Source organism: Rissa tridactyla, chromosome 4 (assembly GCF_028500815.1).
Source record: "Rissa tridactyla isolate bRisTri1 chromosome 4, bRisTri1.patW.cur.20221130, whole genome shotgun sequence".
Taxonomy (NCBI): Eukaryota; Metazoa; Chordata; class Aves; order Charadriiformes; family Laridae; genus Rissa; species Rissa tridactyla.
In genome coordinates, this window is record NC_071469.1 from 22,512,994 (window position 1) to 22,530,237 (window position 17,244).

Consider the following 17,244-nt stretch of genomic DNA (forward strand, 5'->3'; position numbering starts at 1 on the left):
TGAAAGAAAATTAAAATAATCCTTTCAGTGGAGTTCTTTAGCTGTGAATGGAATTTAAAGTCATATTAAAACCAGACGGATATAGGCATATATTGAATTGTATGTAGCAGCTACCTTTCCCCCCCGCCTAAAGAGAACACATAACTAAATGGCTTCAGTCATCAGTGTAGCATCACCAGGTCTACCTGCATTGTCATCAAAAAAAAAATCTTTTTAATCACATGAACATTTGCCACAAGACCATCTTTATCCTTTACAGGCTTTTTCTATTTTATTTGTTTTTATTCAGTGTCTTACTAGGCAAAAATCATGCAGATGCATACACATCAGAAAGGCCAAGCTCTTTATAAGTGAAGGGAGGTCTAAAAGAGGAACCTTGTCTTGAAAAGCAATGTGATTAATAGACATTTTGTATGTCACTGAAGTTTGTCATGGACAGCATTAGAATTCCATGTAAAATGCACAATGAAATTTGAAATAATGCCACTTCAGCAGGAGATGCAGGTTGAAGATTCCCCAGTTATGAAAGGCATTTAAGAGATGACATACCTTACCTGATTTTAAATAAATACTGAAGAAGAAGGGGCCCTATGATCTTGAGATACGCAAGTGAATGAAGATTTACCGTTATGGCCTATCTGAATAATGCTCGAGGGTAAATAATGCTGGAGAGGGTTGTGGTAAAAAAATAATAATCTATGTTTCTAATTATTCAGTTAATTAAAAAATTAATAAAAAAATCTAATCAAGGTCTTGGAAACACAGTAGAACAAAACTAAAAGCCTGACTGAATTGATGACAACAACTATGTGCAAACTGGTTTTTAATTTGATGGGTTTTTCTCACATCATAGGAAAAGAGGAACTGTAATAACCCTTAACATGTAAGTAAATAGAATAAGCCTGTTCCCTATGTGCAGGCAAGTCTGTGTCAACACATCTTGTCTCAGTGAGTGCCTTTGAAAAAGGCAATATTTTGTTCCCAGTCACAGCAGACTGGATTTTGATAGTCTCACGCTTGTCAGAAACACCAACAGCAGACAGGAAGTCCTTTGAGTGATGCTGACTGCTCAGGTATCTGTAAGCACATGACAACTCAGACCACAAGCTGACCATGGTAATAATGCCCAGGAATATTATGTGCAAAGTCTACACTGTCATAAGTTGCAAGCTTATGTTATTGCTAACTTAAACTGTAACAATGTATTAAAAAAGACTGCTGATCATAGCTGGAAGAATTGAAAGAAACTAAAGAACGCTCTCCAAAATGATATTTACAGTTAAAAGGATATTAACAAAAAAAAAAAAGGTTACAGTTTTAGTACCTTTCTGAGCCTAAGATGACCCCACTTTTCTTTATCACTACCTTGGTATCGTCCAGGGGTAGAACCAAGCAGATACACTCTACAGGAAGAAAAAACACCACCAAATTATTTGCAGCTCTGGAGTGTTTGGGTTTGCAAAATATTAAGGCATTTAAGTAAAACCCATGAGCAAGGTTTAACATAGAAGTGCAACCAGAAATACGTAATCTCTCACATTTAAGATTAACAACTTAAAGTGGATTTTCAGGTGTAGAGTTTATTATTAGCATCCTATATGGCTGTCATGCATCACCAGGCTGTTCTATAGCACAGACAGGAACTGCATCTATTTCTGTGTACAATAATGCAGAACATAGATGACATCAGCAATAAATGCAAATGGCTTTTGCTTGGCACAGAATTGGGCATGTAATTTTGAGTAAAACCAATCTATTGCCACATCCAAATAAGCAGACTGAGGTACAAGACTTCATTTGGGCACTTAATAGCTCAGATGCAAAGTACAGTTTTTTCACCTGTCTTCCTAATACTTACTACTGTCGTACTAAACCTGTTTGACTTTGCCCTGAAAGCAGAGAAGAGACCTGTCCAGAATCACAACAAACAGATGGTTTAAGAAGCTGTTCCCTACTGCATCTCATGCCCAGCTTTATCCATGAATTAATGTCCCCTACATATTTTATATGGCAAGGAACTGATCCTTATCCTAACAAGCGGCTCTTCCCTAACCCATGCATAAACTTGCATCAGCTAGGGCTCAGCCAACCTGACTATAAGATACATAATTTTCCACCCCCTCCAATCTTGTAAGACTCCACGTAAAGAAAAAAATCCACTTTTTTTTTTCTTTTATACATTAAACTAGACAAAGTTTCAGGCTATTTCCACCACAGTTCATGACCTCTTTCAGCTTTTTTTTTTTTTCTCCAACAAATTTTTGCCAGCTTATAAAACTGCTACTAATCAGTTGAGGAGATCTACACTTTCTGAACTAAATACCATATTTCAGCAAAGATTGGGACGCGTATAGTAGAAGCATCCTGAATTATTTTAAGTAATATCAGCTTAGAGAAGACTGTTTCAAGACAAAGTATATTATTGCTTAACATAACATTGCCTACCAGACACAATCTATGCCTGCAGTGGGAAAAATTCCATACATACATATACAGATTGAACTTTGCCTTAAAAGTATAGAAGCCTATTCTTAATAAAAACCCCATTACAATACCCTTTGCTTATACGATCCCTTTTACGTGAAAAGCCAAACACAACTCGGTTTTTCCACTGGTAATTTTACTGGAGCAAATATTTAAGCCAGACTGACTTAAGTGAAACTCTGAATCCCTATTACTTATAGCTACCTTCTGTCAAGTTACTGCTGATACCGTTTTTTCATTCCTTTAAAATGCATGTTCATAAAAGTAGAAGTTGGTCACTTCAACATAATCTGGCACAAGATAGATTTAAAAAACTGCCAGAAGTTAGACTCATGTTTGAACACTTAAGCCTGAAACAAGGTAAGTTTCAAAAACAAACCCATGGTCTAACAGATATGTTTAATTTTTTTGGATAAAAAGCATGCAAGTTACTATAAACACAAGATAACATATACCTTGTCTCTGATAAATCATGTTCTTGAATCAGATCTATCCATTCCTTGAGCACAGGAGAATTGTAAGCCATCAAGTAACTTATTAGGTCAGATTTAAAATTAGTTTCAGATTCACCAGCAGAACCAGTTGTTCCCTGAGGTAGCCTTGGATATAAAGGGCTTATCCATATTCTAAAAACAAAGCCACAAAAACAAGGACACCACACATAAACACATGGTTTTCATAAGTGATTGAAGCACATCTGAAGGTCCCGAATGAATACCAGACAGATTTATTGTGATACTAACTATAAAGTGACTTGCCTTTACTTTACAATTACGGAATAGTCAAGTCTTATACTCAATACCATAAAACTAATACTTTCAAGTGAAAACAACAATCTCAACACATTTATCCACGCATACGTTTACAGCTTTCACCACTGTTAAACAGACCAGGCTCAGACTTACCAGTAAGTAGTCCGTTCATCAAGATTTTCTGTACGAATAGAACACTGCAACGTGTTCTGCTAAGCTACTGACTTGTTTAATGATATACAAAAACACCAATTAGGATGTCTGAAAGTTCTGCATAGTTTGAAGAGTAGCCCACAATGATAACTTGCCTCTCCAGAACTTCCATCAGAATAAAATAGGGTGGGCACTATGCAGGGAAAACATCTAGAGTTTCTTTCCAGTCACACATTGTTGTAGCGATGGAAACCAAAGGTTCTGCATTATCAACTTTACAATGTGTTGATACTATCCTTTGCAATTCAGAAGCCTATAAAACAGAGAAGCCAGTGAACCATCATATTGGTGATACGGCATATTACTGCAGCGTGCAAAAGCTAAAAAGAAAAACGTTTTTCATGTTTGACAAGTAGGGCAGCTTGTTAAGCATCCCAAATACATATTTTCATGCCTTCCTGGCTTTCTGAAAAGCTAACTGCCAAGAGATACTGAAGCCATCACCAAGTAAAAGATTTAAAGGCAGAAAATCAGTGGTTATATTTTTGCCACTCAAAAAAAAGAGCTTGCCTCAGACAAGTGAAAAGCCTCAAAACCTTGCCCTGTTTAATGGCAGCAAAATGGACGTCAGGGTGACAGTAGCATTCTAGATACAGTCACAGCAGAAACAGAACATTTGCACATTCACATTATTCTTGCAGTTTTAAGATAATTTTCAAATAGCTGCTTCGGATTTGTATAAAGAGTACTTTATAGCTAGGTAGTTTTCTTTTCCATAAAGAGACAGCATGGCATAATAAATGATCTTAAATCAGTCAGACTGACTTTAAGGTAACAGCCAGCTCAGGGCATAATTTTGTTTACAGTAGAAAGCAAGTAGAGCTCAGGCTTAGACACATACCACCATTCTAGGTTTAATTTTTTTTTTTCAGGATAGCTCTATCTTAGGAGTGTTAAGACTTGTAGCACTGGATCATCTGACTAGTATCCTGTCTCCAGCAGTAGTAGATACCTAAAGTAAACATATACCTGCTAGAGATTGCTGCTTACCCCTGAGTTTTCTGGTGCCAATCTTCAGCAATAAGATTGGATGTATGTATCACAACTCGAAGACCTTCTTCATATGACAACAACATCATTTTCCTAAAAAAAAAAAATAAATATAAAGATATATAACACTTCATCTGTTTCACATACACTGAGTAGGATATAAATTAAGAATTCATTAAAATGCTCCAACATAATTATTTTCAAAATATTTGCTCTGCATAGGGCAAACAGACTTCAAACCACGTGCATTCCAAACTTGCATGGCAGTCATTAGACTATTCGCATATATTTTGTCAGCAGCATCATACAATATGTTCCAGAGTACAGCTCAATATCTCATTCAACTGATTTCCCAAATCACAAATGAATACCCTCAGAACACTTTCTGTATTTGCTACTTTCTTCAGATAAACTTATTCCTATCCCATAAATACTTTCAGACATGAGACACTAATTACTAGTCCAATTATGGTAAGTGCATATACTAACTCTGTGGTCATCTTTAGAAGTAGAACTTTCTGCTTCGTAGTGTTACTTACGTATGGTGAGTTCCAAATGCAATATCCAGTTTAGCCTATAAAATTAAAAAGTTGATCATTAAAAAGTCACATTGTGCATTCCTATATGCAAGAATATTAATGAAGCAGCACCTCTCATCCTTTTTGTTTCACTTCACTGCTCTCTAGTGGACAGATCACAAAAAACGTTATTTTTCCCTTCAACACTTTAAATGTACTCTCTAGAAGTTAAGACTTTAAATGGCAATACAACTCTTTGCTGAAACTGCTCCAGCAGAATTGCTGGTCTCTTACCAGCAATATTTTGAGAAACAGTCAGCCTTGCAGAAAAGGACCTGAGGGTCCTGCTGGACACAAAGTTGAACAGGAGCCAGCAACATGCCCTTGCAGCAAAGATGACTAGCAGTGCCCTGGGCTGCATTAGGAGGAGCGTTGCCAGCAGGTTGAAGGAGGTGATCCTTCCCCTCTATTCAGCATTGGCGAGGCCATGCCTGCAGTACTGGGTCCATTTCTGGGCTTCATAGTACAGGAGAGCTACAGACATACTAGCTAGAGTCTAACAAAGGTCCACTAAGATGATTTAGGGACAGGAGCATCTCTCCTATAAGCAAAGGCTGAGAGACGGGACTATTCAGCCTGGAGAAGCGAAGGCTCAGAGGGTATCTGACCACTATGTACAAACACCTGAAGGGAGGGGGCAATAAGGGAGCCAGGCTCTCTTCAGTGGTGCCCAGTGACAGGACCAGAGACAGGTTCCGTCTGAACATCAGGAAACCTTTTTTTACTGTGAGAGTGACTGAGCACTGGCGTGAGTTGCCCAGAGAAGTTGTGGGGTCTCCTTCCTTGGAGATATTCAAGATATGTGTGGACAATGTCCTGGACAACCGGCTCTAAGTGACCCTGCTTGAGCAGGAGAGTTGGACCACATGACCCCCCAGAGGCCCCTTCCAATCTCAACCATCCTGTGATTCTGAAGCATATGATTGCTGTTACAAGTAGCTTAATGGCTAAAATTGCAAAGAAAGGGACAGAAGTCAGACAGAAATGCTTTTTAATAAGAGCAGAGCACTGGTAAAGAGTACTTACAGCAAAATTTCTAGGGAGAGAATGAAACATGACTTACAGATGTTAAGAAAACACTTTTGGCCAGTGATGGCTCCAACATTCTGCTTACTTAACATGGGCATGGAAGAGAAGATCAAAATACTTGCATTTCATTTTGGGGTACTTACATAATGGAATGCATGTAGACTAGCACAACAATCTAAAGAAGTATACCCAAACAGGAAAATCATCAGAAATGCCATTTTGCCCCACTACTTATTATTAAGTACACTGACAAATCTATCATATGGGACATATTACATTCAAATTCTTGTTGTGTGTGAATTCATGCAAAAGCATGAATTTATTGCTAGTATATTTGAAATCTTCATCTAAAATCGTTGCTACTCCCCAACTTAGTGCAAACACCCAATTAGTATAGCACACAGCAGCCCAGATATCTTGGCCTTGAGAACTCACTGTTTGGCATCAGTACAGCAATCTCTAGGAAGCTCAGGATTACCAGACTGCCTGAGAAGGAATAAAATTCCAGGATCATCCTCTTCCTAAAATATCCCCATGATCAGTAACATACTCCACACAGCGAAATTCCAAAACGCTGTCAAGTTGCCATAGCCACATCCCTCCCTGAGGTTGAAGCCAATAACTTTATGACTCAGAGACAGTAAAAGAGTAAGCATAACATCCAGAGAGAAAGTGGCATATGCCAGAAAGCATGCTGATAGTGATTTAAACAGTATTATGGAGGATATTTCTAACAGCATTTTCTTGTGTAAAACATATTTGGACAAATAATAATTCTTTGATGAGAATAAAGATTACAGTGACGCTAGGACTAAGTTCCACACTTTACACAAAAGGTGCTTCCTTTTCAGACATTACAAGAATTTGAGCACAACCTATTAGCGGAGAAGGTGTACAGCTCTTCTGTGAGCCCCATGACATTTTTGCAGGCAGCTGTTCTGAGCAAACTTTTTGTAGGTGACAGTCTACCATAATCACAGAAGACCAGGAATGTAATTACCATGTTCCTACGGTTCTGGTAAGTATATTCCTTAAACCGTAACATTAAATTTTTGACTTCCCATAGAAGGTGTGCCCCTCTCCATCCGTATCAAGATTTTTGAGTGCAACAGATTGTTTAATTTCAACCAGAGGATGATACAAATGTTGATTACCTGACAAAAGCTAATGTTCTCATAAGGGCGTGCTTGTGCAAGCAGTTCAGCTTTGGATTCTCTCTTTTCGCCATGAACTATCAACAATGGCTTCTTCCTTAAATAAAAAGAGATTACTATTAAAACATCAAGTGAATTAGTCAGTCTAAGGTACTCCTTCACGTAGCTATGACTTCTGGCCCCTAAATTCAATAGCCCAGCAGGAAGATGGCACTAAAATCTACATGCCTTATTAACTAACTCAAACAAGCTGTAACCACAACAGAACCTCTAAGAGAAAGACACCAGAAAACTTTAATGGGGGGGAAAAAAAAAGGCAAAAACAAAACAGAAAGCGTGGAGTAAATCAGACACCAAAATAGAAACTAATACTACAAGATTTTGTAAGGAACAAGATAGAGAGATCTGTAAGCAACAAGACAGATAAAAGCTCTCAAAAGTACTGATATACACAGTATAGATCAAAGACAATTTAGTCATTGAGAAGATGGGAAGAATGAGAGGGAAGAGGAGAGGGCTAGGTCTGCTCTGGCAGTAGATTCCCATTCACTTCCTAATACTCTGTTCTACCCCATTTCCAGTAAAATGCAAGCACTTCATCTGCAGTAGGTTGCAATTATCAGAATGGAATTTCAAGCAAACCTAAAAACTGCTTTCATAATAATATCCAGAAACTCCAACCATATCACATCCATGACATATCATCCTGATCATTTTTGCATAGTTTTCTTGTGCCCTTCCTACATTTTCTCCTATCTCTTGCATTACCTTGCTCTTGGCTCAGTAAACTGTACAGTAAAAAGCTTCTTGTTCCATCTTTACAGGTCATCTACTGCATTGTCACCATGGCCCACAATGGGACCTCCTAAGCATTAATTAATAAAAATCAGAAACCAGCCATACTGAAGCTATGACCATTTAACAGTCTAGAAAAGAGGCAAGAAATCAATAGAGAACTACAACTGGAGTAAGCATACAAGACTCTACACATACACAATTGGTAACAATGATTTACAACTGTAAGCAAGCGTTTATCATTCAGTTATTCAGAACAGAATGATTTGGAAACTGCATCATTTCATCTTCATAAAATAAACATACCTGAATTCCTGCGGATACTGTCTTACAAGCCATCCCACATCTATACAGTAGTTAAACTTGTACATAAGGAAAAGAAAACAGACTTGTTAATACGAAAAAGCAGAGTTTGTCAGAACAATGAACTATAAAAAAGCTTTCTACATTAAGTCATCACTCAATACGGCTTCCATCATACACAGCGTGTTCTAAAAACAGGTGTATTTTTGAATTTCACATGCTTTCTTTCATGTCTCTTAGCAATTCAGGAATTAATTTAAGTTACTCAAAAGCGCGTATTAGCGTCAATAAAATTTAACATGCAGAAAAAAAGAATCACGTACACATAATGTAAAAACTTTGGTCAAGAATCATCTCTCTGACATGTGCTTTTACCATGAATGATAGCAAAAGCTTCTACGCGATAAACGAAATATGTCATTCCTAAATTGCAAGGCTTTTTTCTTTAAAAAAAAAAAATCATGTACATGCACACAAATACGCATTTTTCAGTTACCCATTTCCCCAAAACAGGAGAAAGCAGTCTGAATTCTAAGCAGAACACGGAATGACTTTTATATTTCAATAAACTGTTGTACAGTTGAAAACATTTCGAGTTCCCTCTGTATTTTAACAGAGTTCCCTGCTAGTATCAACTACCTGACACAAATGTGGATTATCAAGTTTAAGTTTAATAAAGTGAAATTAGCAAGTGAAATCAATTTGGCAAACAAGAAACTCACCTGAGCAGAAGATATGAGAGTCCCAAAAAGAGGAGATAAAATATCTATTAAAAACATTAAAGCATAATTGAGTAAAAAAAGGTTCAAGTAAACATTTCACATCTTGAACAGTTTGGTAACTACCACAAGTGCCAGATTGTTCACAGACTCGGTGTAACTGAGGCATTCACAATTAAGTTTACTGTTTTGACTATTCGAGTGACTTATAGTCTTATGTTTATAGAAAGCATTAATCCTCCCAAAGTAGAAAACAAATTTTAAGAACTCATTAGGAGAAAGACCAAGATCATATGGAGAAACGGACATCAAACTACTCTCTCCCCTCTAGAGCAGGCTTGAAGAACTGTGGCAGGGTAGAAGTAGTAAGGGCATGCTTAAAGATTTAGCTGTTGCAGAGTGATTATAGGATGTGGGCATCCTTAATTCATTTATGGTAAATCCAACTGAATATTTATAACCTCAATAACTGAAGCACAGCAGCAACTTGAGAACATATCCTACAAATATGTTTTAGGATAGACAAAATATTTCATGCCTATCTCTACAGAAATCTGGTTTCGCAGATTAAACAAACAAAAAAATGCTCAGCCCCTCCACCAGCTCAACTAGTCACCTAGCATGACAATTACTCCTGAGAGGGCAAGCCAAAAGCCACAATGAATTCACAAAGCAAATAAAAGACATACAGCAGTTAAGCAATTGAGTTCTTTAACACCAGGCTCCCACCAATAATCAGTGCTCATAGCGAGCACATGAAGTTCAGGAAAAGTTAGAATCTAATTGAATAGGTCTTCAGTCATTTGTTCTCCTTCAAAGGACTACCTCATTTTACTGTATTTTTGTGCATAAATCTCCTATTAATGCTTGTTTCTGATTCTTTCTTGTGATGTGTAAGATTTCATTTCTGAATGAGATAATGTTTACAGGTGGACAGAGCTGCTTCCCATTAAATCAAACCACAGCTACACAGCGTTCCTGAAGCATCAGTATTGTACACCGAAGACTTCACTGCATCTTGGCTTATGCTCACTTCTAATTGAATTGAAATGGGCCCATGAATCCCAGCCATGGAATTTCAGATATACCACCTTGTACTGCATCAAGTAATAGAGAACTACTAGGTCCAAACTACTCGGCAGCATGAAAACAAGCGCTAACAACTACTCAGGGAGCATGATTAGGCACTTAAGTATCCCTTTAAGAGCCACGAAGGCAAGCGGTTTTCACACAGAAGTCAGCACCTTATGATGTGTCTTTGCTAAACAAACATTAGATTTGTGCAGCATAACTCAGAAGTTACAACAGAATCAGTATCAGCAAATTAATGCTTTATACACTGTAATTCTGAAAGAAAACGGCAAAGATAACAGAACCAATTCCTACAACTTGCACATTTAGAATATGAAGCCTCAGCCACACCAAGGGATATATGCATTTAAAAATACCCACAAACTAAAAATAAGCATTCTGTTGGAAACAACTCTCCCAAAAGCCCACTTCCATAGAAGCCACTTGTTCACCTTTTATGTGCAGGGCTCCAGAATTATAGCTCTGTTCAATTCCTTTGACTTTAGTGAGAAAAAACCTGAAAGGGTTTCCTCCATTCAACAAATCCCAGGTATCTTGGGCTTCACTGGGTGTTTCATCATACTCCTCTGCTTTCTGATTCTCTGGGAGTTCATCATCTTTGCTAAGATTCAGAGGATGTTCTTTGGGCGAATCACACTTTTCTTCTTTCAGTGTTTCTTTGTGGGCATTCTTTTCCTGATCTTCAGGCTCTTCATCACTACTAGAAAGACACCAGCCTAAGCCTTCTTGGCTAGCTCTCTGTTTTTCTGCTGGAGGTATTTCTGTAGAAATTTTTTTATCACTGAGCTTCAGGGGAGAAGCTTTTCTCTTGTGAGCAGCTTTCCTAGCGTCAGAGCATGGATATTGTGGTCCACTCGTTCTGCCACGTGTAGCATCCAGTAGTGAAGATGTAGACGGTTTTTCACTGTCAGAATTTTCCTCGGTACTTTCATCACTGCTAGATACTGTCCATTTTCCATGCGCACCTTCCTGAAGCATGTTCCTAGGGATTAAAAAACAAACCAAACAAAAATTGTGCATTTTCACTATGCTCAAGCCTGTTTTCCTTCGTATTTCCATTTGCTCATTACTACAGAGCTTTGCTTTTTGTATTTGGCAGAACCTCCACACGACTTCTGACTCGGGAAAATTTCCTAGCGCACAAAGGCTTTTTCTGTGCCCAGGAAACAAAGGACCACGTGCAATGGAAGCAACCATCAAGCAAGAAGCAGCTAACTGCGCATGGAAAAGCGGCTACGAAAAGGACACGTACAAGACAGCATTTCAAACGTAAAGAGAGCACTTTGCATCACACAGCTGTTTCTCATACCGACCCTAACGCCTAGAGGAGACACGGGAGCACGGAGCCGAGCCAGCGCCGCTCTTCCCGGCTGCCTCTGCGGGACCACAACCCCCCTCCCACCACCTCCCGGCGAGGCCCGCAGCCGAAAGCGGCAAGAGGCAGGCCTGCCTACCTGCCCGCCGCCCCGGGTCCGTGCGGACGGGACCGCTGCTCCCGCCGCCTTCCCCGCCGGGAGGGCGGGGCCTGCGGCCGGGGCGGGGCGAGCAGCAGCGCGCGGCAGCCGCCACCATCCCCTCAGCCACGGCCGCGCTAAGGCCCCACCGGCCGCTGCCGCCCGCACCGGGACCTCGCGGGCTCCACCGCTCACCCCAGACGCCAGCGCCTGCCCCGTCGCACTCCGGGGCGGGACAGCGGCTTACCTCCAAGCCCCGCCGCCCGAGCAAGAGCGCCCGCAGCCAGGAGCACAGCGGAGAAGGCCGAGCGCCCGCCTGCCCTCAGCGCAGCGCAGCCCCGCCCCCTCCCCGCCTCCCGAGCCAATGGCGCGCTCCTGATTTTAGCCAATCGGCGCCGGCGCTGCCCTTGGCCCGCGGGAGCTGGCGGCGGCGGGGGCCTCTGGGCCCCCATGGCGCCGCGGCCTGAGGGCAGCCGTCCCCGCCGGTGGGGGCCCGAGGGGCGGCGGGTACCTCCCATCGGTGCCTCGTGGTCCCTGAAGGGCTTCTCCGGCCTCCCAGGGCCATCACGGGCGTCGAGGGGCAGTGAGGCAGCTCTGGCGCCTCTCTCAAATGTTGCTAAACCGGCGACGGAGTCACGTCTTAGTGACCGGAATTAATCTAATAAGCCATTATCTGGCCTTAGTATTTGTTGAGGGCAGGTGCGGTATTTGCATAATCGTTCATTCAGCCCGTTGTTAATTACTGTGTCTGAAGCGCCCCGCTAATGAGATAACTGCGTGACAACTTCAAAAATGGAGTGGGAGGAAAACAGGTGTAAAATTAATCAAAGTAAGAGCATAGACCACATCAAAGCTTGCTCTGTCTACCAAAATGAACTGCCTTAGTATTCGGTTCTCATTAATTTATTACAAGCTTGTTAACTGCAGTTAACAAATAATGTGTCTTCTGTCAGCATGCACTAAAATCGGCAAGCTACACCGAGAAAACCATTAATGAAATTTCAGCTTGTTTATGTAATTTATTGTCACTTTTCTGGAGTGTTGCATGTAATGCTTCTTCTTGAAACAATCTGTGGATATACTCTTCAGTACCGTGAGATTAAATGTTTTATTACCAACCCTTGCTGAAGGTCCCACAGCTGAAGCTGTGGGAAAAGCTCTTAGGAAACTTGCATGGGTTTCTTATGTTATGTGCATAATATCTTGTCTAAATATAGACTATGGAAACAGTATTTATTTTCTAAAAGTACTTCAGAAAATTTGGTGGTTTCTGACTATGCTTGCATTCCAGTCTCTCATAGTTCCTGTCTATATAATGACTTTACTGAGAGAATTAAAGATGCATTTTTCAATAAAAAAAATCAAGATTTTGCAGAAACAAATTTAATATACAAAGTCTTTACCATATATTCTAAGTTTGCAAAAAGCCTTTTCATAATAAGCACATAAAACTTAGAAATAGGAAAACTTAACAAGAATTTAAAATTAAATGGACACGTTTTCAGCTACTGTAACAGAGTTAATGAAGAGTTCTGACAGAGATGCGACTAATCTTCAATTTTATTTTTTTTTAAATAGCATAGATTATTTGGCAAATGCCTATTTTATTCTTCCCATAACAATTATTCAAAGTAAAAAATATTAGGTCAGGTTTATTGTTTTTTAATGCAAATTGCTTTCTTTCTCTAGGTTTTTGAAGTGTATGATGAAGATAACAAAGTCAATTTAAGCAGAGAGGGCTTTAAAGTTGCTGTAGTAATGTTGTTTGGTTATAAACCAAAACAACAGTTATAAACTCAAAGGTATTTATTTTTTCAATTATATTCTGAAGATCTAGCTTATATTGATGTCTCAGTATTGAGAACTCTGTGTACTGACTGGTCCACACTAATTGGAGTGGATTACGCTAGGTTTGGTAAACAGAAATGCCTACAGATTCTTAAAATTTTCTTATCTGGGGGTATTTATTTCAAAAGAAAATAATCAACCCCCTACCTCTCCTGCTGCAGACTGTGATGAGCAAAAGGTTGCATTGTATTTCACTCATGTACAAGATATATGAAATAAGTGACTTGCTGAGCTTGTTACTGATCATTTATTGGTTTTTATTAGTGGTACACTCCATTTCTTTACTCAGTGGTTTCAGTAGATGTGAAACTACTGCATGTCCTAATAATAAATGTGTTCTCAAAAATATACCTATTTTTGGTTTCAAGTAACAGTTGGGCATTTTAATTTTGACTAGTATAAATCTATAGCTGTACGAAAATCTTAACAAAAGAAAGGTATACTGAGAGAAATCATGTGTTGCATACTCACAGGAAGACACAGGATAAATTATATGGCTCAGTGTAGTTCTCTAAGTTATGTTTCTACTCTAGTAGGTGATCTCAAAAGAAGGACACACATGCAAGATTTCAAAATAAATGCATGTATGCCTGTGAGTTTGTCTTTCTCATGGCAGGTCGATACAAGCTTGACCAATATACCATAAAGTCTATTTAGCATAGAAATTATGATACGTCTTTCTTCTCCAGTTTGAGAAGTCTTCCCCAAGGACCACTTGTGAACTAATTATTTTTTTTTACTTAAATACGTATTTTAGGCAAATAGTCTTAACAAGGGCATAAACAAAATTTTCTCTATGATAATTTACAGTAAAAACCACAGAAATGTTTTATTAAACTGAAAGTAGTCATCTCTGATACATTTCAGCTGTGGGTAGACATTTTCTCAATGAGGTACGTCCAGATCTAAAAATAATTTTGACTTCTAAAATGAGTCTTAACTGCTGAATTATGAATCTGAAAACGCTCAGCTGACTCTTATCCATCTTCACCTATCTGTTTTTACTGTGGTGTAAAAATTAGCTGTTCCGTTAAATTCCCGGAATGTTTCTTCCAGTAGGAGTACTTAAAACGTGCTTAAGGCATTCAAACAAGTGCAGGTTTTGTGCATAAGTCACTGATGGCTCCTGCTTGAAAAGAGAATAGAAGTGGAGGACTCTCGGGAAGAAAGGAGGTGCAGGTTTTGTTATTTCTTCCTGAAAAGGTGCCAAGTCACACCTGCTGTGTCTCTAGGCAGTGCTGTGACCACCTGGCTGTAGACCATTTTGCGTGTGCAGCTGCACAAAAATTAATTAAACAGTGTTTGTTCCAGGAGTGATTCTGCTGTCTAGTGGTTTTGCTAGCTCCTTAAGTGGGCCAAGCTCCAGCAACTGTTGGTCTTTACCCAATGACTGCTCATTGTGAAGTACTAAAAGATCCCTGGGTAGACTGATACTTTCATTTGTGGCTTTTGCTAACATGTATTAACTATGGTTTATGGCACAGCCACAGCTTTTGCGTTTGCTGATGGCTAGGCCTTGTAAGTGTTCCTTACGACGTTTTGGTACTTTTTTGTCTAGTTCTGAGAAACGCAACTTTTTACGTGCACCGGATAGAAATCAAACACAGAAGTTACAATCCTAAAAGTTAATTATTAGAATCCAGTTCTTGATCATGTTATTGTGCATTTCGCTTTGTTATCAAAATGATTAAAATCAGAGGCTATAGTAACAGTCCTTGTATTTCTTTGGAAGTCACTGAGAACAGCCCTGGCAAGGAGAGTACTTTCAAGAGTAGGGAATGGTGTGCACACGTTTCTTATTAAATTAAGGTGAAACTGTTTCCTCAACTACACGACATACTAACAGAAATTTTTCGGTGGAAATGGCAGTTATTTAGCATCATTAATTGCAATCAAGCAACTGCATTTTTACTAAGTTTTTGCTGCATCTTTTTTTTAATCATGTTTTCATTTATTGTATAAATAGAAAGTAATTCTGACTTTACCCACTAGATGTCGTGAAAGAACTCTTTACTAGAGAAGGCGTGACCTAAGACTGAATTGCATTCCTGCTCCACTTGCTTTTTCAAAATAATTTGTTATAACAATTCTATATTATTTTTCGTAAAATATTGTTTTTACATGGTTATTCATGGAGGTTCTGTACTTACTGCAGTTTAAAATTAAGCCTTCGGAGACAAGTGATTGGGAAAACATGAAAATAGAGATTAACCTGATTGTTGGACTGATACTGCATGTATATTTGATATATTTATTAGCATATAAAAATCATCATTTTGGGGAACTAGCAGCATTGTGGGAGTCATTTTTGTAGGACTTACACTTTTTCCTGTGGAAGTTCGTTTCACTGATCCTCTTTTCCCTAAAATTATTTGAACTGATCTAAAATGCTCTCAGATTTTAACAACCATTCAGCTAGCTAACTGCACATTCAGGTGTTCAGTGTTTCAAATGAAAAGTGTACTGCAGAAATAGTAGTCATGACAAGATGTCATTTCCCCAGCTGGCGTTTCATTCCTGGTACTGTTATATTTCGACCTAACTGAAAGCACTCCCTACGCTATGCCTAGGAGGCCAGGCCCCCAGAAATGTCCAGTGTTTTCCCTGACCCAACTCCCTGCCTTCCTATCAGGACACCAGTAGGTTGGCGTCTGCCGCTGGATAAGATGCCAAGAGCAGGGCACCCTGACATCCAGAGTACAGAAAGGCAGCCTGAGCTCAGGGCTGCTTAGAACTTCCAGGTGCTCTTTTGGCACATCTTATCAAAGCTTTCTAAAAAGGACTCCCTAGTCTATTTCCATGCTTGACACAGTCACTGTGAAAAGTGTTGCAGGACAAATGGAACATATAGTCTTAGGTTAACTGGCCACGGCATGTTTGGCTTGTCCGTTCTCCAGAATGGAGCGTGCTTAGGTTGCACCAGAAGCTGCTAACACGTCCTCTCCTCCCATGTAGTTGTCTCAGTGCTGCAACTATGTGCAGTCTTGTATTCTGATAACACGGATGCGAGAGTTTGGACTCATAAGCACTCAGTCATGCTAAAAAGCAATATAAATATTATATAAATATACAAAGCAGACCTGTGCTTTCTTGGGTATATGCTCCCTTTCTGTTCCTTACATTGTTCAAAGATCTTTTCCAGTGATCTCTTGGTCCCCTCCTAATTCAGTTCTGCAAAGTCAGTTTTTTCATTTTCATCATGTCATCTAGCTTTTTGCTTTTGTATTATAATGAATCTTGGTAACACTTTAATCTTAGTGAGTGTTAGTGATCTTGGTAACACGCTAATCAACATATGTCAGTCTGTTCCTAACAGATAAAATTGTGAGGTACGATCCTATCAAAAGACAGTAAAGGAGACACGTAATACATAAAATGAGACAATAGTGGATTGGTTTGAGGATAGTTGTGGAAGCTGGATGATGCAAACATTTTTTTTTTTAAATTTCCTTTTCATTCTTTTATTCTATACCTTTTTATTAAAGTTTTTATTTTAAACAGATTTACCAAATGAATTTTGATCAAACTAGGTTTCACAAAATAGCTCGTCTCCAATCTAAATATTGACACTGGAATTTCTTTCATTGTTCAAAGGAAATAATGAATTTGGGGGCTGATGCTCCAAAAGTTATTTTTTAATATTACAGTTCCTTTTTGTGTAGTTGAACTCCAATCTGTATAAAGTTAAGCATGTTTGTTTAAGCATACTTAGTTTAAGGTTTGGATATTGATTAGGATTCTATTAGGGCTACATATATGCTCAGATTACTGGATGAAAGAGAGATGGGTTTATTTTAATTAGAATAAAATATTTTCTTAAATGCCATAGATGA

General features: G+C 39.1%; 2 protein-coding genes across 3 annotated transcripts in view; one reads left to right on the forward strand and one right to left on the reverse strand.

Moving 5' to 3' along the window:
* The window catches only part of TDP1 (tyrosyl-DNA phosphodiesterase 1), a 49,383-nt gene extending 37,480 nt beyond the window's left edge, over nt 1-11,903 (reverse strand). The window contains exons 1-9 of one of the 2 annotated variants that reach the window (XM_054200017.1): nt 11,564-11,687; nt 10,541-11,091; nt 9,021-9,064; nt 8,302-8,357; nt 7,201-7,297; nt 4,979-5,013; nt 4,440-4,532; nt 2,940-3,110; nt 1,325-1,403 (exon numbers count right to left, since the gene is read on the reverse strand). In XM_054200017.1, the coding sequence (XP_054055992.1) occupies nt 1,325-1,403; nt 2,940-3,110; nt 4,440-4,532; nt 4,979-5,013; nt 7,201-7,297; nt 8,302-8,357; nt 9,021-9,064; nt 10,541-11,087 (1,122 nt within the window). In that variant the 5' untranslated portion in view covers nt 11,088-11,091; nt 11,564-11,687. Of the gene's footprint in view, nt 1-1,324; nt 1,404-2,939; nt 3,111-4,439; nt 4,533-4,978; nt 5,014-7,200; nt 7,298-8,301; nt 8,358-9,020; nt 9,065-10,540; nt 11,092-11,563; nt 11,688-11,810 lie in introns of those variants that run through there. The other variant, XM_054200016.1, reaches the window with a different exon arrangement.
* Nucleotides 11,904-13,258: 1,355 nt separating this feature from the next.
* The window catches only part of EFCAB11 (EF-hand calcium binding domain 11), a 64,872-nt gene continuing 60,886 nt past the window's right edge, over nt 13,259-17,244 (forward strand). Inside the window, 1 exon segment of the mRNA XM_054197909.1 lies at nt 13,259-13,340. Coding sequence (XP_054053884.1) covers nt 13,322-13,340 — 19 coding nt within the window. The 5' untranslated portion in view covers nt 13,259-13,321.